This window comes from Furipterus horrens, unplaced genomic scaffold, assembly GCF_987537825.1.
Source record: "Furipterus horrens unplaced genomic scaffold, mFurHor1.1.pri manual_scaffold_1, whole genome shotgun sequence".
NCBI lineage: Eukaryota > Metazoa > Chordata > Mammalia > Chiroptera > Furipteridae > Furipterus > Furipterus horrens.
The window spans coordinates 76371379-76393463 of record NW_028327171.1 but is presented as its reverse complement, the minus strand read 5'-3'; the positions used below and the strand labels follow the sequence as shown (position 1 = coordinate 76393463).

Here is a 22085-nt window from a genome sequence, read left to right as displayed (position 1 = left end):
TAAATCCGTCGTCGGCAGCCGTCCGTCTCGAGAGACAATGGTGTAGCTTCTTAAGAGTCTATCTGCACCGCCGAGAATGGCTGTGCAGTCCGACTCGGGAGTGACACGGTATCTGTCTCCTCCCGTGTTGAATCGACATCTTGCGATGACGCTGAAGCTACAGAGCCTGGGCAGGGTGATATGGAGGGTCTGCTGTTGCCCATGCAGCAGACCCCCCCTCTCTTCGCAGCTGAAGGGTCCAAGGGAAAGACGGAGTCAATACAGCTTGGCTTCAGGTGCACCGCAGGAGTTGCCGGTGTTGACTACAACGTCAAACCGCCTTAGGGACTCCGGCTCCGGATTTTCTGTCAGGGTTTACTCCCTTAGCCTTTCCCCTGAAGAGGTATGCTGCAAGGCAGCGGAGGTTTTTTGGAGTCAGAGTTTTCCTTCTCTGATGTACCCTGACTGGAAGATCGAACCAGCGACACTTAGCTCGCAGGCCGACGCTCAATCCGCTGAGCTAAACCAGCCAATATAATAAGAGATTATACTATATTTTATTGTTTCTTGTCTCTTCTATATAGCACATATCAATACCTTGTATAAAATAAGAATTCTGTAAAGTTTTGTTAGATTGAGAGTAATATGTTGTAGAGACATAAAAATGTAATGCACTTTAAGCATTCCATGAAGAATGTTTAGAATATACATAATGGTGCAGCTTAAAGAAATGTATTGTTTTTCAAATGATCTCGGTTAATGTTAGGCCTTCCAAAAGGTTGTCTGTAATCTTTTCTATTGTTTTCAAATCTCTATATAAATGTGGAAGAGAAAATTATAAAATTGCTTTGGCTCACTGAACTAGTGGAATGACTGACTAATCAGGAGATATATAAATAAATGTAATTATTGTTTCATATATATTTATTTACTTATTATAATAATGAGTGTTTTTCTATTCATTTATACCAATTGGAAAACTAGAATTTTTCTGAAGTCAATGGAAAGCTCTAAGAGTTTCTGTCACATTCTCTTTAATAAAAGGGAAATAATGTTTAAATCGAAGGTATAGAGCTGTTGAAGTACAAAGCATTATGAACATTTTAGTTAGTAACTGAGCTTATTAACATGAACAGAAATGGAATATATTTTATGCTCTTAAAAAGACATTAGGAATATAATAATTATGGTGGGTAGCTTAGAGTACTTAGTGCCTAAAATTTGATTCTTAAATAAACATGTGTAAGTATATCTCCCCCTGACCTCTTCCGCTTCCCCCTTGAGTTATTGCTACTAGGGTAAGGCTTTGATCTCCAATGTTGATAATAGATAGTTAAGAAAATATTCTAGGAATTCATATTAAACAAAAATAATATCTTAAATATGCCCAAGTTCAGTATCTAAAATTATTTTGCAGTACCTAACTCACTTTTGATTATTCTTTACTGAGTACAAAGACATTATCAATCTCTGACTTTTATATTTCTTCCAGTCATACTAAGCAAGAGTCCTTGTTAGCTCTTTTCCCCCTTCCCTATTGCTAAAATTACGTTTAAATGTGTTATCATTTAGCATTCATTTAGCTACTTCACCTAAAAAAAACCCCTCAGCCTTTTAATAATAAACATTTTAAAACTAACATCGGCATCGCACTAGTTTTTGGAATGCTCTCTTGAAATCTTCATTAAAGATTGTATATATCAGTGGATTTATAAGGGAATTGAGATATCCAAGCCATGTCAAAAAATTTGACATTTCTTCAGAAATCTTACACTTTTCACAGACATTAACAACCAATTCTTTTACAAAAAAAGGAAGCCAACATATTACAAATGCACCCAAAATTAATCCCAGGGTAGTGGCTGCTTTGCGTTCTCTTGTGCCTGAGATCTTTTGCCTTCTCCAAGACTTCTCATGTTTGAATTCAGACCTGAGACTTTTCACTGTACTATGAATTCTATCAAAGTCTGTTGATGGATCAGATAAAGACTTTTCTAGCATGTAGCATGTGGACACCTCTCTAGTGCTTTTCTCGCCACTCTCCAAAAGAACTTGACCATTCAGTTCTTCCTTGGCAATCCTACTTGCTTGTCTCTTGTGGTATAATGTCTTTGCTGCTTTATATATTTTGTAGTAGAGGATCAAAATCAATGCCAATGGGATGTAGAAAGCTCCAAATGTTGAGTAAATAGTGGAAACAATGTGGTCATGTTTGATGATGCACTCATCATCTCGACTAGTTCCTTGGTGCCTCCAGAACAGAGGAGGCATAGAGATAAAAATAGATATAATCCAGACTACTGTGATCATAATGCCAGCATGCTTGGGAGTCCTTTTCCTGGCATACTCGACAGCATCTGTAATTGCCCGATACCGATCCAAAGCTATAGCAGAGAGATGCAAGATGGAGCATGTGCAACATGTAATGTCAACGCTCAGCCAAATGTCACAGACCACTTGCCCCATAATCCAGCTCTCTCTCACAATATACACAATGCTGAAAGGCATCACCAGGACGGCAACAAGAAAATCTGTAACTGCCAGAGAGCAAATTAAATAGTTGGCTGGGTGATGCAGCTTCCGGGTCACAATAATTGCAGTGATCACAAGGGAGTTGATGGTCGTTGTCATCAGCGCCAGGCTGGAAAGAGTGAGTGACACAAGAATCTTGGATGGCATTCCGTTTAACAGTCCTGAGGTCAAATTTTGATCAGATGAGTTTAAGAAATCCATTTTTTTTTTCAAAGTTTGGTATAGTTGAAGAATGGGTATCTGTAACAAAGGAGGAGAAAAAGCAGTTCAGAGAAGGCTTTATAAACTAGTCAGAGAAAGACAAGTACCACATGATTTCACTCATATGTGGAATCCAATGAACAAACTGAACTAACAAACAAAATAGAGAGAGATTCATAGATAGAGTGCAGGATAAGGGGTGGAAGGATCGAGCAAAAAAAGGAAAAAAAAGAACTCATGGACATGGACAGCAGTGTGGCGATTGCAAGGCATGGGGGTTGTGGGAGTGGTGGGTTGGAAGTGGAAGAGGGTATAGGGGAGATAGATGGTAATGAAAAGAATACAATAAAAGTTTTTAAAAAGATTTTTCTTTTCAGAATAATTTTTTAAAAAGTATATGTGTATGTTTTCCCAGGATATTCTATGGATTAAAAAATGAGTTGAGAATGTAGATTTTCTTTTCATTTTTAAAATTTAATTTAGGAAATCAATGAGAGTAGTAACAAACAATAACTTTGAAAACATTTTTTAAAATCCTGCTAAAAAAAAACAATTTTATGAGTAAACTATACTATTACTCAGTAAAATCTTTACCACTATAAAACCGAATTTAAAAATTATATTAATCTTAGCTATGATTTTCTCTTTGCAGCTGAAGTTTAAAAGCATATGTCATTAATATTTATTTGTGCATTATATACAAATATAGTATTTTAAAGACAGTATTTAAAATCATAAACAATTTTATATTAAATTCAAAGTTATGTTGAGAGCATTATGACTGAGTTTATGAAGACTGAAGGAACTTTTTATGTATTTTATGTGATGATGTAAAGGTTATAAAAAGGAAAATAAACAAAATAAAAATTTTAATATCTCTTAGCATTCCATGTTATAGCAACATGATTACTTCATGAAATTAGGAAAATATCAGAATTTTTACTAGTTTTTGTTGATAGAGGTAGTTCATTTAGTTTAAAATAAAATAAAATTAGTTTCAGTCAAATAAATGGACAATACTTCCCATTATTAACCCGCTAAACAAGGTAAACTTGACAGTAAGAAGAGCTCATAATTGCACACAACCTAAAATGAAAATTATTCTTTTTTACAAGTCACCATCATAACAATCATGTAACCTTTTGAAAGAAGACCCTCCAAACATGGCTTATGATTTTTGCTTCAGTCCATGTTATTATTTAATTACAAGTCAAATAAGAGCAATGGGAGTATAATTGTTTTCATAAAATAATTTTTTGCATCTACCTTTCACTCTTTCTTTAATAATTCTTTAGCAGCTACCTATGTCTAAGGGAGAGACAGAGAGAATATGGAAACATAAACCTTTATTCTTAGTTATAACTAATAATTGCACTTCCATATCCCTTAAATAGTTTTTGCTTTAAATGGTTATGTTTCATTTGCTGTAACTAATAGAACAGTAATTTAAAATGCTTAATATTTTTATACCAAGTGCTTCCTATGAAGTGTGTGTATATTTTAAATCATCACAGTGCAGCATATTTAATATTCTATTGTATTTGGTTAACCAGTACTAAATTTAATTTTTATTTTCTCATATTCATTGAAGGCAAGTTCTGATGGCTTGCTCCTAAGCAAACTGAGTGACAGAAGATATTTGAATATCTGCTACCCAGAAAATGACTATTTCTTCTGTGTGTATATCTATGTTATAATTTATATCAACACTTAACTATTTTTAAAGGGCAAGTAAGACAACTCCAGATAAAGATGGAAGCTAAAGTCTCCTTTGCAATTCTAAACCAGTGGTTCTGGAATTTATCTTGCTTCAGAATTACCAGGAGGTTTTGTTAAAACACAGATTACTAGGCCTCACTCTCTGAAGTTAGAGATTTAGTAAATCTGGGGCAGGGCCCTCAAATATGCATTTCCAACAAGAGCACAGGTGATGCTGATGCTGACAGTCCAGGAAGTTGGATTTGTGGTGGGAATCAACATGGTTGTTCCTCGGCTGTTTGTTTAATCCTTTCACAGCTGTAGCATCACTGTGTTCCTTTCCACTGAGAGCAGCTCTTACATTTCTGCTGTACAAATTTCTCAGCATCTTTCTCACATTCCCAACTTATTTCTTGGAGTGCCTCAAATAAATAATCTTACTCCAGCTTTTCTTCTGATAGTTCCCTATTTTATTGTGATCTCAGTACAGCTCTTGGACATTTTCCTGCCCTAGGACTTTTAACTCCCCTTATTCCCACATTGTTTCCACTCTTTTCAGCCTGTTATTAGAGTTATGCCACATGACCATATTTCCTAAATCAATATTAGAGCATAGGTCCATTGGCACCATCAGAACTGTCATGAAAATCCTTGTTATGTGTTTTCAATATCAGTGGACCTCATGGTCTTTAGTTATCTTCCCTGCAAACAACTCTGGGGTGGTGGTATGGGGTCAATGGTCAATGGTGAAACGCTCATTCCAAAGCCATTCAGACATCTTAGAAACATAGTAGATGAATTAATTTCTAACTTCCCTGCAAATTTATCCCCATTCTCCCTTCATAAAATTTGCACTACATATTTAATAAAAAGGCTGAATATTTTCTTAATTGGTTAATTCTTTTGTAACAATATTTAGTGTTATGAGAATTCACTTAAAAATGCTGGCATTTCTCATGTTATAAGCAAAAATAACTTTCTACTTCAATTTGCCTGATAAACAGTTTTGGTACAAGAACCTCTTTAAGACATAATCCTCAACTTACATTTTGAACAGAATATTAAAAAAAGAGAAACTAAAAATAGTTTCTATAATAAAAAGTAATTCCATGGGAAAATGGACCCACTTATTGTAAGAAAGTGAATTATCTGATAATTCAACTGATTTCTCTAAGTACCACATTGTAGCATTCAAATTAGGCTCAATAAAATGGTACTTAGTACTAAGGGAAAAAAATTAAAATGTATCATAAATTCTTTTGTAGTTTATAGGGAATCTTCTCATTATTAAATTTAGAAAATTAGTCTTCTGATAGAAAACAAAGAAAATAGGAAAACAATTGGATTTCTTTACCTTTTTTGTCTTATTTTCCATACTACTTACAATTAGAAGTTCAATAAGTCATGTACCATTATTAATTCAAACATAGTCTTTAATCAGATTTGTTCACATTCCTTTACAACTAAAGTTCCCACTGTGAGCTTGCATGGTGTTAGGGACCAACTCTGGGTTACAGAACACACACTATGTCCCACAAGTTTCTCCCACACTGGGAACGTAGATTGTATTCTGTATTTTGAATGTTTTTACTGGGTAAAATAGAGCTTGTAGTTCCATCAATTATATGCACCCTTTTTTATAATAACACAGATAGAAAATCTTCCCAGGATTTATGCCCCTACTTTTATAAGTTAAAAAATATCTAATGTTGATTTATATTCAGTTGTCTGTTTACCTTAATGCCCAATTATATTGTTCCCATTCAGGTTAACCTATAAACTCCTAATTTAATTTACTTTAGATTACAAAGACCTATGAGGGTCATACACAAATAGTTATAACAATATTGTAAAAAGACAAAAAAGTAACATTCAATTCCATCAAGACCTCATGAGAAACTACAAAGTTGGCTGTTCTAATTAGAATAATAAAAATACTTGTCTTTGCTGAGTGGTTACTTCTCCAGGGACTATGTTAACTGCTCTACATATATTAACCCACTCAATTGTCAGTGCTAATTTATAAGGTAGGTACAGTTATTCTCTCCTATTCCATAGATAAGAAAACTGAAGTATAGATCTTTAATGTAGTTATATCTACAATAATGATATAACTGACTGATGAAACAGTCCATGCACTTAATCATCATTTTATTGTCTGTAAGAGATTTGTTACTTTACTTAATAAACTCTGTTCTAGTATTGAGGTCAATAGAGTATTTTTTTTTTTTTCTGTAAAATAAAGATTATGTTACAGAGTAAGAAATGTGTTCAAATGGAGGCAGGTATCCAATAGAATGAACTGTTTATTTCTTTCTGGGAATGTTTAAGACAATGACAAGGTCTAAATGTGTAAATTGATGTGCAAATTGTAATAGCAGGAATGTATTCACAGTGCTTTTAAGTTTTTTATTCTGCTTTTCCAATTCTGAGATGTCCTTCTGTTCTTATTATATTTATTTGCTCCCATTTATTTCTTTAAGAACCATTTATTGAGTGCTATTATGGACTGATTAATCTTCTAGGTGTAAAAAAATTACTCTCCCCCCCCCAAACCACCAAACAAGCAAACAAACCTGTTCCCAAACAAAACAGCAACATAACATTGTTCTTGCCTTTAAGATACTAGCTAAACATACTTATAATGCAGTCATACAATGCAACAAGGGCATTATAGAGATATGTGTAAGGTGTCCTAGAATTACTGGTGAGGGAGAATTAATCATACCGTGGTGAAACAGTGAAAGCCATTCCAAGTAGAGGAAGGTATGAGCAAAAGCAGGAGCATAAAAAGGCAGGATGCATTCAGATATATGAAGGAAGCAGTCCAATGTGGATACTGCAAAGGCACATCAGCACCAAGGTTGAAGGTGAAAAATGAAAGTTAACTAGAAAGATACGCTATGATAAGGACACTGAATTTTCTTTTCCAGGCAATAAGAAATTTTTTGAAATGTTTAAGAAGGTAAGTGATAGGATAGGATCTGTGTTTTGGCAGAATGAGTTGTGCAGGTAGAGTGATACAGCCTGAAGAGAGAGGCGCTGATGCTCTAGGGAAAAAGCATAAGCAAGAAGGTTACAGAGAACTCTTCAGGATGTAGCTGAAACTAGAACCTTATAAGGTCATTGAAATAAAATTGATCTAGGTTTTGTTATCCTCCACCAGTGCTCTAAAATTAGGGATTCTATACCAGAGAAAAAGATAATCAAATTGATTCAGGATTAGATTAGGAATTGATGTGCAGACTGGGATCAAAGGCCAAGGAAGATGTTGGTGGTGATGCTGGATTAATTGTAGATTCAGAACGGAGCAGATTAGAGAGGGCAGTTCATTGAGGACACAAGCCAGGGTTGTGTAACTTGAGGTCTTGATGAGGTGAGGAGTGGGTGTAGGATAGGCTCAGGTTATGTGCAAGGATGAGAAAAAAATAAAGATTTTAGTTATGTTCAGAGACTGGGATTGCAGTTTCAAATTTGAGAAGTGATTTGAGGACTAGAATAGGAAACTGTTAAGAATTGCTCTAACTCCTTCAGACCAGTAACGACTTGCCTACAGAGAGCATTGCGGGTCTTCACAAAGGCTTTACAATGGTTCTAAAGTCCAAGGAGCATTACTCACATTTTCCATGTATATGTATAAATTTTTTCCTCTATTTTGTTATCACTGTCTGCTGGACCTCATTTTTAAGTCTCTTGAACTCTGGTTCTTGATATACCCTACCATGATTTGTCAACTCAACTGTCTTTTTGGCTTTGGATACCCATTCCTTCCTGTCACATCTTGCTTCAACTCTGCCCCTATCCAACTTAGGTACTGTGTCTGTGATTCCCACATGCCTGACCTAGTCTCATTCTCACCCTTTGGATTATCATTCCCACTGGCTGCAATAATTCCCATTTCTCTCATGCTCAAAATAAATTCACTTTCTCTCTTGGGTGCCTCTAACCATGGCACAGACTCAGAGTCCATAATCTTGTGGTTTGCATGAGATTAAGAAGCAGATGAGGTTCTTTGAGGCTGCACTACCTTTTGATTCAGAGACCTGTGAGGTAAAAAAGTTATCTGTTTCCCAATTCTCAACATACAGTGATTAGTCTGGGACAGGGTAATTATAATAGATATCTCCTTTGAAAAAGATGAGGAGAATAGAGGCACATAGTGGCTACTGATCTGAAATTCACCCAGACAAATGCCAGTGTGCTCTACTTGGAGGGTTAGAAATGCACCGTCATAAGGGGCTCACTTTTGCGCTCTAATTTGATTGTCTAATCCATGGTATTCTATGACTCTTGAAGCCTCTCTTGGCTCTTAACTATTTTTTTCAGGGATGTCGTATATTTTCTATGAGAAATAGTCTGGATTTCCTGCTAAGTAGACTTCTCAGCCTGCTTTTTGCCTATAGGAAATCTTTTTACTTTGAATTATCTCTTTCTTCTTTGATTCATGTTAGTATTATTCTCTTAAAAACTTCATATTTCCATGTGAATCTGACTGGAACTCACAAAATGTCTCAAAATATCATATGTCTCATTTTTCAAGAGAAACTTCTGTCTACTTTGCACAGAATATTAGGGCTGTGGGACGATAACCTTAAGATTCTTAGAAGCCCTTTTGTCCAGCTGAGAGGCTCTAATGGTACTCTCTTAAACCTTTTTGAAGTTTAAATAAAGAATTTCCATACTCTTGATCTGTTCTTTACCCTAAAGCCATGTTTGCTTTGAGAATCTTTGCTATCTTCCCAGATAAGTGATGAGAAATAGCTTTGTTTTCCTGTCCAGAAAATCTTATATATTTCTTCTAAATTATGCTTGCAAACTTTAATTCCTCCCTTTCCACATCTTATTATACACAGCTAAAATAAATGTCTATTGACATTTTAAACATTATGCCTAGAAATCCTTTTTGCCAGATCCACAAGTTCATCGAACATATTTTATCTTTTACAGTACAGGAGACAACACTCTTACAAATTGTTTTGCTACCACAAAACATAGGTTGCCCTCTTTCTAGTCTCCAAGATAATTTCATCACTTCCTTTCCAGACATCACTAAACATTGGCTCATTAATAGTCTCCTCATTGATTTTTTAGTCTCTCCCTGTCACCTGGTTTTAAAGCCAATGCCATGAGTATTGACACCGAGCTGACAAGGATGAAATGTGTTGGATTATTTGTTGTCACTTCAGCATCACTAATGAGCTCCCAATCCCTGCAATGTAAAGCGGATGTAAAGAACTATATTTCCCAGAATCCCCTTCTCTAAAGGGTCTGGATTTAGTTTGATAATGAGAGGAATTCCCACAAGGTTTGGGATTGCGAGGCAGAACAGGAGGAGAAGTGATGACTCTCTGAATGTGGTTGTAGCTAGATGTGTGGGCAGATATTGAGAGGAGCTTATGCGAGCTTTTGCAAAATTTCTCAGATATTTTTGAGAACAATAGTTTCCAAGAAAGACAGAAATATCCATTTTGGGGCTCTAGGCTGAGATGTTTCAGTGTCTGCTTCTTCAGCTTTAGGCAGCAATTGGATTTTGACTCTAAATTTAACTTTAAATTCAATTTGGACTTACCTGATCTTCTTTTCCTAGCTTTTCCAACATTAATGTAAACTCTAATATCTTCATTAAATTGCTTTATTCCGGGAATATTTTGGATGACTGTCACCCTGACTAGTCCTAGACTGATACAAGGAGACACATCGCTAAGTGGTAATTGGAAATTAATAACAAAAGTAGCTTTAACCAATCTTTAAAAATATTTAGAAAGAAGAGAGCATGCTAAATGAAATTTTACACACTCACATGTCTTTGCTTGAATTATTCTGGTTATTATTTTCAAGAGACACCTGCATAGTAATCTGATACATTTGGGAAAATAATTAATTACAACAATAAAAATCTTTGGAAAAACTGCAGTGCATTCAACGAACACTATGAAACTAGTTACAGAAGCACCTGCTATGACAAAGGAAGCAAATACACATGCACAAACTCAGTATGCTGTACCATTTCCTTTGACTCTGGCTGAAACCTGAAGAAGGAGAAAGCTGAGTATTTGTGTAGCCAGTGGAGGGATGGGAGGACACTGGAGGAAAGGGTTGTAAAGGTAGCAAAAACTGATGTTTATGCCTAAGACTGAGACTTCAGTTTATTAAGAGACTATCAAGTATTGTAACAAAACCCACAAGTGCTAGAATTCAATGGAACTTCATTTGAAACCTGTCTTCCCCATTTACTAGTGTGGGCTCAGGAAAGTCATTTCAAATTTCAAGGTCTCAGCTTCGCTATATGTAAAGTGAAAATAATAAGAATTAAACTTTATAAAGTGTTGCTGAAGATTAAATATAAATCCCTTAGGTGACTGTTACCTAATAAACTCAATATTTATAATTGTCATCTGTAGTATGGAACTAGCAACCTCTAACTATAGAATGATCATAAGCATTAATAATAAAATGGACCTAGCAGTATAAAAAGTATTGCTTTTATTTTTAGCTTAGCCAGAATTCTATATAGTACCATCATTGACTAATACCAAGTTTTCTAATTCTTGTACAAGAAAGTGGTGGTGGGAAGAAACATGCAATTACCGCAAATGAGGACATACATATTTTCTCAATATTTGAATTAAAATGGAAAACATGTAATATGTTAACAAGTCAGAGATGGAAATCTTGAAAGAATATTTTCACAATCTTTTTAAAAAATTAATTAATTAATTAATTATTTCAGTATATTTTATGGATTATGTTGTTAGTGTAGTTACAATTTTTTCCCCTTTGCTCCCCTCTGCCCAGTAACCCCCTTCACTCCAGCAACCCCACATCCCTTAGTTCATGTCCATGGGTCCTGCATATAAGTTCTTTGGCTTCACCCTTTCCTATGTTATTCTTAACTTCCCCCCTGTCTATTTTGTACCAACCGATTATGCTTCTTAGTCCCTGAACCATTTCCCCATTTCTCCCCCTCCCCCTTCCCAGTTGATAACCCTCCAAATGATCCCCATACCTATGATTGTGTTCCTGTTCTGGTTTGCTTAGTTAGATTTTGTTTTTATTTTTTAGATTCAGGTGTTGATAGTTGTGAGTTTGTTATCATTTTGGTGTTCATAGTTTTGATCTTTTTCTTAAGTAAGTCCCTTTGACATTTCATATATAATGGCTTGGTGATGATGAACTCCTTTAGCTTCACCTTGTCTGGGAAGTACTTCATCTGCCCTTCCATTCCAAATGATAGCTTTGCTGTTTAGAGTAGTCCTGGTTGCAGGTTGCCTTTCATCACATTGAATATTGTTTGCCAGTCCCTTGCTGCCTGCAAAGTGTCCTCTTATAAATCAGTTGATAGTCCTATAGAAACCCCCCTGTAGTCAACTCTCCGCCCCCCCCACCTTGCTGCCCTGAGAACTCTGTCTTTATCTTTCACCTTTGGCACCTCAGTCATTATGCGTCCTGGTGTGGTCCCCTCTGGGTCCAGCTCGCCTGGGACCCTCTGTGCTTCCAAGACCTGTATGTCTATCTATTTCACAAAATTTGAGAAGTTTTTCTCATTTTTTTCAATTTTTGCTTCCTCATTCTGCACTGGTTGACTGTTTCTTCCTTCCTTATGTTCCAAATCATTGATTTGAACCTTGGTTTCCTTCCCTTCACCATTGGTTTTGTGTGGATTTTCCTTCATTTCACTTAGCATAGCCTTCACTTCTTTTCTTATGCATTTGCTGTACTCAAGTATATCTGTCAAGCCTGTGAGCATCTTTATCACCAGTGTTTTGAATTCTGTGTCTGTTAGGTTGTCTATCTCCTCATCTGTTATGTTGTCTATCTCCTCATCGCTTAGTTCTCCCACTGGAATCTTGATACGTTTCCCCCTTTGGGCCTCATTCTGACAGGCTCTTGTGTTTGTTTGCCTCCACATCCCAGGTAGAGCTGTCACTCCTGTTACATTGTAAGGGGTGGAGCCTTAGGGATTCGTCAGTACCGGGCAACCTGTTTCACCACGTTGTGGCACTGTATGTGGGAGAGGAGTCCGAGAGGGAACAATGCTGCCTGCCCAGCACTTGCTCCTTTTCCCGGCAACTCTCCTACTTCCACACTAGACTGGCACCCCTCTAGCTGCTGCCCTGGCTGTTGTTCCCAGAGTGGGTTGGTGTGTGGACATTCTAGGACTGTGGGTGCCCTTTAAACAAGAGGACTCTCCTGAGACCGGCAGTTTCTGCCTTTGCCCCAACCCCCACTGGTCTGCACAGTCAGAAGCAATGAGGCTTGATTTTCCCCTGGTGCTGCGACTGTGGGCTTCGAGTTCTGGTGAGGAGCTGGGAATGCTCCCTAGGTGTCCCTACTGACTTTTTAAATTGTGTGACTGCACTTTCTGCAGCCTGCCGATGCCACCGCCACTGCCACCATCACACCGCATCCTCTCTGCCCCTGCTCTGCCCTTCCTACCTGTCTGGACGAGTATTTCTTCTTTATATCTTTGTTTGCTGCACTTCCATGCACTTTGATTTTCTGGAACTTCTGGTTGTTTCTAGTTTTGAGGTAGCTGTATTCCTTCTTCGTTCTGGAGGGAGATGCAGTGTGTCTGTGTCTGTCTACGCCTCCATCTTGGCTGAAAGTCTCTTCATGATCTTCTTTGCCTAACATTCCTTCTCTTTGAGTACTCAGTAAGATGAATAGTTTACTCCATAGTGACATTACATACAATAATATTATAATGTCTTATGTAAATAATTATCACCAGGAAGTAGATGAAATTTGGAAATTCTGTACCCTTACTGGAAAATTACTTAAAAAGTAAAATTTAGTTAAAATTTTTCAAAATTTCTTTCTGAAGGATGTAAATAGATATTACATGAAAAATGAAAACAAACAAGTAAAAGCTAGGGTACCAATACTTATACTACACAAAATATACTTTAAAACAATGCTTATAATAAAAGACAAAGATGAACCCAGCAATTTTACTTCTGGATATTAATGCAAAAAGACCCAAAACACTAATTCGAAAAGACATATGCATCCATATGTTCATTGCAGTACTACTTACAATAGGAAAGATAATAGGATAGATAAATGGATAAAGAAGTGGTACATATATAAAATGGAATATTACTCAGCCATAAAAATTAATGAAATTCTGCCACCTGCAACAACATGGATGGACCTAAAGGATATTATTTGAAGTGAAATAAGTCAGACAGGGAAAGACAAATACCATGTGATTTCACATATGTGTGGAATTTAAAAAACAAAATAAATAAGCAAACAAAACAGAAACAAACCCATAGATACAGAGAACATTTTAATGGTTGCCAGATGAAAGGGGTGTTGGGAACATGGGTGTAAAAATAGAAGAGATAAAGAAGTACAAAGTGGTAGTTACAAAATAGTCATGGGGATGTAAATACAGCACAGGGAGTATAATCAATAATATTGTAATAACTATGTATGGTTCAGATGGGTTCTAGATTTATCAGTGTGATCATTTAGTAAGTTATATAAATGTTTAATTACTATGTTGCACACCAGAAACTAATATAATATTGTATGTCAATCGTAATTGAAAAATAAAAAATTTCCAAAGAAATTCTTCCTCAAGTTAGTATTAACAATAGGAGAAATATCTTAACCTAGGCATTACATTTTTTAGTCTTAATATAGAATAAAATATTATATTAGACACAGTATACCTCAAAATTTAGGGAGACAATAGGCAAGTTTACCTAAACATGAATAAAAACATGGTGAATTATTTGGAAAAAATTATCACATGCTTAGGATGTATTAAAATTCAATGAAAACTATTGTTGTGAGTTAAAAGAGATCTAATTTTAGTGATACTTGATTTAACAACTTAATTTTTTGATGCATAATAACTAGTTAACCAAGCTAAGCTGTCAAGGTTTAAGCAATTTTAAGCACAAAAATCTTTTCTCTCTCTCTCTCTCTCTCTATTTTAAACCAGAACTTGAAAGGCATTAGACTGTTACTTATAGTTTATTTAAATGTAACTAATGGAATAAAAGGTATTTCACTTGAATATGATGTATGCTCTTTTATTTTATTCTACTTTAAAAAATATGTTAAATTGAAGCATTGCTCTTCCCCTTCTTCCATCTTTAATCCACTCTCTCTCTTGAACCCCTTGACTCTGGCTTTATAAAGTATATATTTGAATTTGGTAAGTTTAGAAAGTACCAACTGATTAACTGAGTATCATAAAGAAAACAAATTATTAATATTGCATGTATTTAGCACCCTTGCATTGGTAGAGCTGGTATACATGCAGAAATCTAGTAACACGGTGTTAGTAATTAAAAGCTGTCAGGTCAAATTGGGTAATTGATTTGTCATCTTCAACTTGTGATATTATAGAATATTCAGCACTGAACAGAAGGCAGATGTTATATAGTCATGATTTGGAGCTCTGCTTAAGTGCAATCTGGTCTTTCAGCCAGCTGGTTAATCAAGGCTGTTAACTAAAATATAAAGAAAATCTTAACTTTTAAATTTGGGTGAAGCAAGCAGTACTTGACTGAGACATATTTAGCCTAAATATATACCAGTTTTGTATAAAGATAAGGTATTAAATAGCCATGATTTAAAATAAGATGGGTATTTTCTATTTTTATTTTATTTGGTTGACTTCACTTAATGCTGCAGAACATATTTTGTTTGTCTCTTTTACACAGTACAGTATCTTAAAATTTGAAGATGTAAATTAAAGCACAAAGGTTGGTTAAAATAGCAACCTCTTGAGACTCAGCTGCTCCCCCCCCCCAAAAAAATGATGAGAAATCTGTCTATATTTGAATGTCCAGAAAGGAGAACTACTCTTTATGTACTTCGACTTCATACATTATTTTCAATCTAAGAATACTAAAATTGTTATAGTTTTTCTCTTCTCCAAGACTTTTGATTTAAATGTTTATATTGTAAAGAAGAAAGTATGGGAGGAGAATAATTTGAATGGGTATGACAGTTGAGGATGAATAGTTTGACAGAAAGTAAGAGTTTTATATACAACAATCTCAGAGGCCACGGAGAACCATTAGAAAACATGAATCAGAGTAGGTAAATATTAAAGGTAATGCTAAGGTACTATTAAATAGTCTAGGTGAGAGACATTGAATTTCCTTCCAAGGAATGAAACAAGAGGCTGAAGAGAGAAAAGAGTTTTAAACCCCTCTTTAATGTCTGACAGGATTTGACAGTTAATTTGATTTGGGAGGAGGTAAGGCTTAAGAAAGAAAGAGGAGCCTAGAGTAATTCCTATGTTCCTGGATGGACAGACAACCACTTTGATGATTACATAATATATATGACTAGAAACACAGTAAAAGGAGATTTGGGGGTTGTGGGATGGAAAAAGGTAGGGTCATGGTTTCAAACACACTGAGATTAACATATCAGACAACCTGTATGGAACTGTTTAGAAGGCAGATCTGGATTGGAAATTTAATTTATAATTCATCTGTTATTAGTTAAAACCTTGGGTATCAGGGATTGGTGAAGACAATGCATTGAACAGTGAATGGAAGAAGAGGAAAATGAGGTCATGTGAAGCACTCATTTAGAGGTTTTGTTACTAATTTAAAAAAAAACCTTAAAATTTAGAAACTTTTAAAAAGGCAAAAAATAGATGAAAACTTGAAGTTTAGTTCTTTGATTTATTGTTTTTAGATACCAAGATAATTTTTGATATTTGAACAATAACGATGTTAAAGCTCTCAGGTAAAGTAAAAGTTAAATTAATTTTTTAACCACCATTTATTGATTTGTTTGCTATGTCTTTCTCCATTAGAATGTAATCTATATAAGAACAGAGACTTTAATCCCTAGGTCTAGGACAAAATTAGACTGATAACAGTGGGGAACACAATTTTTGTTGATTTAGATCTGACACTTGTCTTTGACAAACTTTTGGCATCTGAATCCAAAAATGCCAGTTTTTCTCTATCACATCAACTTTTTAAGGTAGAAGGTACCCTCTCTTTGTCCACAAAAATCATACAAAATGTACATACAAAGAAAAATAAAGAAAAAAATACCTAAATATACTGTTTATTTAGAGTTATTTTATTCATATAAAGGCTATATATTGTTACTGTAAGTCAAATTGTGTACAAGTAGTAAAGTTCTGCTAACAAACATACATATTAAGGCATTTTATCTTTTCGAGCGACAGGCTAGGAAATGCCAAAACGAGATACTTGAAACAGTCTACTTCAGTTGGCAAAACTTTAACAAATTGCTTCATGAGACCCAGTTTTATGTGCAGAGGTGGAAATATTGTTCTTCCTGTCAACAAATGGCTAATGTAGATGTTTGGATCACCAGGTTTGAGGTCACATTTTGGAGGCCAATTTGACTCCACCCAATGCTTCTCATGAGTTCTGCTGTCCCACATACACAGAAAACAGGGATACATCGTGTATCTGCGTTGCTGACCAAGAAGGAAACAGACCATTTGAAGGTCAGTACAGATGATCCAATTGTGCTTGTGATATTGCAACAGATCAATGACTCTCTTTATGTCTTCACATTCTTCATGAAAACAAACAGGATGGCCAATTGGGACTGAACCAAATAAATTGCCATTGTGGTGGAGGACACACTTCAAGCTCCACTTTGAACTATCGATGAACAATCATCATTCAGTTGCATTATAGATTGGAATTCCCAATTCCTCCATTAAATCATGTATATTATGGCAATACACAAAGCCACTGTCACTTAGAAAGTGCTGCCGAAATGTACTTTCTCTTGAATGAAAGTAGGATACCTTTGCTCCTTTTTCAAGCAAGTTTTTCTCATGCAGTTTTGATGCTAGGAGGTCTGAAACCTCTGGATAGTCCCAAATCTCATGCCAAATCATTCAACTCATGCTGATCAAATCCCTTATGAACTGAGTCATCTTCAACTTCACAATCTTCATCATTGCTGTCACTTAGTTCTTCACCATACTCCTGTTTTATGAAAGAGGGTAGTTGAATGAAAACTGGCACTGGGATTTCAGCTGAATGAGGCACTGTCCATATAGCTGATGGTAGACTAGGATACTCTATTTTACATTTATTTTTCTTGTTATATCCTGATGTTTAACTATATAAAAGTAACAGTCACTTGAATGATCTCTGGGCTATCACCAAACCATAAGTATACCAAATGACAACTTATCACGTGCTCCCTTAATCCACGTCCGTAAACTCTTGACACACTGCTTGCACATCTTGTGAAGGGCCCAAGCCTTATCCTGATCATCAAGTTTTACCTTAAAATATGCAAAATAGGTTTGCCTGACAAATGTGCTGATGCTTGTCCTTTGGGAAGGGTGAAACTGCCACAGATATAACAAAACGAATCAGGGTTGTTTAGGCACTTACAACAAGAAATAGCAGAGGCAGACATGATCTGAAGGAAAGGAAATAAGTACGTATATAAATAAAAAAATAAATTCTGCTAACTCCTTGTATACACACAAGAATTCAAACTACACTTTGGAATATGATTTACTATATAGAACGGCACACAACCTCTCACCACACTGTGTCATGTGTAACTGAATAGCCTAGACAAGTATGAACCTGTTGCTGGTCTCCAAGGTCATCCCCCACCCCTCCCAACTTGAGGGAGGTTTGCTCTCAGCCAATAGGAGAGCACTAGTGCTTCTCTCAATCCAGGCTTGATCCAGCCTAGAGTGGTTGCATTAAGATAATTTGTAGAGAACAACTTGACGTGATAGAGGAAAACTAACTGCAGGTTTGAAATCAGCGTGCCTATTTAAGTCTAAAACAGCTGAAAAATTGAACTCAACAGGAATTATGTTAAAAGTTGTTTTTGTTACTAAAATTTTTTTCATGAATGAATGAATGAAAACCACTCCATGTTAACTGAGAGTAAGAGAAAGCATGTGATCATTCACATTGCTTATATATGTTGGTACAACCCCATGGAGACAATATGACAGTCATCTTTGATACAATTATTGTATTTCTAATCATTTATCCTATAAATATATTTCTAAATGTGAAAAAGAAGTATATAGATCAATAGATATAGATAAATGATTGTATATACTTACAAGAAATAAGGAATTTACATTTGAATATAAAATTATTTTCAAAACATTTTAAAGTAAAAAATCAGACTGTGAAAGTGTGTAGAGTATGTTACTATTCATGTAACAAATAATATGTATGAATCTACTTGCTTATTTGTACATAGACTATATCTGGAAACATACACAAGAATCTAGTAACTGTGGTGGTCTCCAGGGAATAAAAATGTATGGCTAGGGAAGTAAGGTTTAGAAAGGGACTCTAAAATTTTACTCTCATTATAAATTTATTACCTATTTTTAAAAAGAAATAAAATTAAAATTACTCAAGCAAACAAACTTATTGTATATATTATTATGCATCAAATCCTTAAGTACTTTGTCTTCATGGTCTTATTTGAGATTGGGAGAAAGGAACAAATGGAAGGAAGTGGGTTTGTAGTTAGTGAATGTGAGCATGCATGTGTGTGGGGGAGTGTAGAAAATGGTAGGAACTTGGAGCTTTCATGAGTCATAGACTCTTGTTTTCTCTTTGAATAAAAGATTGTGTTATCTGTTGAGGGGGAGGAGGCAGGGATCATGAAGGGTAAGATGAGGCACAGTTGTCATAGAGAATAGGAAGGGAGGTGATCAAAGGTAGAAAAAGAATTTCACGTATTGTTTAGAGCTATATGAGCATCAATAATTTTTTCTTTGGAAATGCTTAGTAGCATTAGTATAAAAATGGGAAATGAACATTGTTGGATTATGTATCTTGCCACAGAAGCAAAAGATAACAAGGAAGTTGAGGATGTTAGTTGAAAAGTAGCTAAAGTCAACTGATAAAAATACCAATTGGAAAATAAGTTTAGATTACAAGTGGAGGATATGGTGTCTTGGAAGGAGTGAATTTCTTCATGTAAGTGAGGATTTCAAGGCAGAGGTCTTATCTTTTCTGGTTAGTCACAACAATTCTTATTTAGCCCATGGTTTTCTGTTGCTGCACCCAGTCTCTGAAGGTAGCCTTTCAGAGTAAAATTCGTTCAGAATGGTTCCAGCTAGCTCTTCCCTCAGTGGCCATCACTCTGGGAAACATTTGCATACATCCAGCACATTCCTACCTTGGGGCTCTTCCTCAGCTCAGTGATTCTCAGAGTGTAGTTCCTGGACCAGCAGCATCAGCATCAGCAAAATCTTTCTTCCTCCCCTAATACCAAATCAGAAACTTTGGGAGAAGAGCCCAGCAATACCTACATTAACAAACTCTCTAGGGAATTCTGATGGATGCTCAAGTCAGAACCAACTGCTCTGGCTGTTCGCTCTGTGGGAGATAGTGTTGGCTATTTAATTTCATCAACCCCTTCAAGTCTTTGCTTAAATTCCTACCACTGTACTTACTATTTCATCCCATTTTTACTGCAGTTCTTCCTTATTGTACCCTTACCCCATCTTCATAATCAGCTTTAATGTTTTTTTTTTTTTTTTTTTTTTTTGGTGCTTATTATCTTCTGTACTATATACTTCTCTCATACAAATGTTTTTGTCTATTTCCATGGAATAAAATGTAACTGACTTGCATGCAGAGCTCTTTCTTTGTTTTGTTCATCGATATATTCCAAGTTCTCAGAACAGTGCCTGATGTACAGTAGGGGGTCAGTAAATATTTGTCATATGAATATCTGTCCATTGTCTCAACTAAAGGTCATTCCCAACATAGCCACCTTTGTTGGGTTTTTGGTGAAGCTGGCCAGCAAGTCTCTCAACTTTAGGCTTTTCTGGTGTGGGGTCTCCTACTAGCCTCTATTCTCCAGAATCCATGAGTCATAAAACATGTTCTTCCAACAATGTCATAAAGTTCATTTTTCTCAGGGGGAAGTACTAACTATCTTTGCATCCAAACACACTTCCTTAACAGAAAAGCAAACCTATAACTTTCTCCAAAGATTATCCTCACCCTCTTTTCCAGTTCCTACTCTTTTCAATTTCAACACTGAAATAATTTTGAGGTGGAAAGGCCTAAGAGATACAGTATTCCCTCACTTATCACAGGTGTTATGTTCTAGACACACCCCACCACCGCGATGTAGGAAGCTTACATTTATTCTACACTCTTAAACCTACGTAACTTTAACAACATACATATACAGTACCACAAAATCAAGCGATATAGCGAAAAATACATGATAAATAATTAAATGTAATATTTTAAAAATCTCGCGATACAGTGAGGCTGCGATAAGTGAACTGCGATACAGAGAGGGACTACTGTATATGTTAAACACGTTTTTTTCCTCCTTCCTTTCTAGTCCCGAATAGGGCATGATAGGCATATCATCTTGTATTGGAGTATGAGGTAGTTAGTATTTTCTTAAGCCGGCATCCAAAATCAAAATGTTTAAATCTGATCACATGCTACATGGTCTTCTTATTTGGCTTTTATAGTCCATTCTTCATTCTTTAGGCAAAGTGACACTTTAAAAATATGACTAGATGATTTTATTCTGCTCTTCAAAATTCAATGACTTTCCATTACATTTAAAGTCTAGATTGTTAACCATGTCCACCAAGGCCTTGCTTCAATCGATCCTTGTCCACCTGTTCATCTTCTATGGTATCACTTTTCCATATACTTACTATTCTTGTAGCCGCACAGGCCCTCTTAGTTTTGCTACTTGATAAACATCAAACTCATTCCTAAATTATGTGTTTTGGACATGCTGTTGCCTTTGTTTAAAATGTTCTCTCCTAAATAACTGGCTCTCTTTCTCATTAAAGTTTCAGATACTATCATATTATCTTATTTTTCTTCATAGTATTTATTATGATCTGAATTCTTGTTTTTTGTTTAACCTGGATATTATATGCTTCCCTCAGTAGAATACCAGAATGAAAGAGTTATGAAGGCATAGATACAGACTTTTTTGTTCAATACTATAACATCAGTTCCAGAAAAAATATTTAGTATGTAAGCTTTCAATAAATACTTTGATATATATTTTATGCTTCCCAGAAGCCAAGGCTCTCTGTTGGTAATATGACGAGGTCTGTCCAGAAAGTATCCAGCGACATAATATAAAAACTAGAGACATTGGTGACTTCCGGTCAAGATGGAGGCATAGACAGACATGCTGGATCTCCCTCCAGAAAGAAGAAGGAATACAACTACCTCAAAACTAGAGACAACCAGAAGTTCCAGAAAAACGAGCTGCATAGAAGTCCAACAAACAAAGATACAAAGGAGAAATACTCATCCAGACAGGTAGGAGGGGTGGAGCTGTGGTAGAGAGGACGTGGTGTGGTTACAGCAGCAGCAGAGGCAGGCTGGCGGAAAACGCAGTCACATGTTTTAAAAAGTTGTGAGGGACACCTGAGGATCATTCCCATCCCAGACCAGATCACACAGCTCACAGTTTTAGCATGGGAAAATCAAGCCTCATTGCTTCTGACGGTGCAGACCAGTGGGGGTTGGGGAAGAGAAAGAAACTGCCGGTCTCAGAAGAGTCTGCTTGTTTAAAGGGCCCCCCACAGTCCTAGAATGTGTGCATACCCACCCAGTTTGGAAATAATGGCCAGGGCAACAGCTAGAGAGGTTCCAGTCCTGTACAGAGGTGGGAGAGGTGCCTGGAAAAGGGGCAAGTGCTGAGCA

At 35.9% G+C, this 22085-nt stretch overlaps 1 protein-coding gene across 1 annotated transcript; it reads right to left on the bottom strand.

Moving 5' to 3' along the window:
* Positions 1-1614: 1614 nt before the first annotated feature.
* On the bottom strand, positions 1615-2712 carry HTR1F (5-hydroxytryptamine receptor 1F). The gene has a single exon (XM_090291309.1). It carries the CDS (start codon positions 2710-2712, stop codon positions 1615-1617), a length of 1098 nt encoding a protein of 365 aa, XP_090147435.1.
* Positions 2713-22085: the final 19373 nt, after the last annotated feature.

What these genes read in the sequence shown, in the direction of transcription:
- HTR1F (XM_090291309.1), bottom strand. Translation starts at nt 2,712, where the DNA reads ATGGATTTCTTAAACTCATCTGATCAAAATTTGACCTCAGGACTGTTA.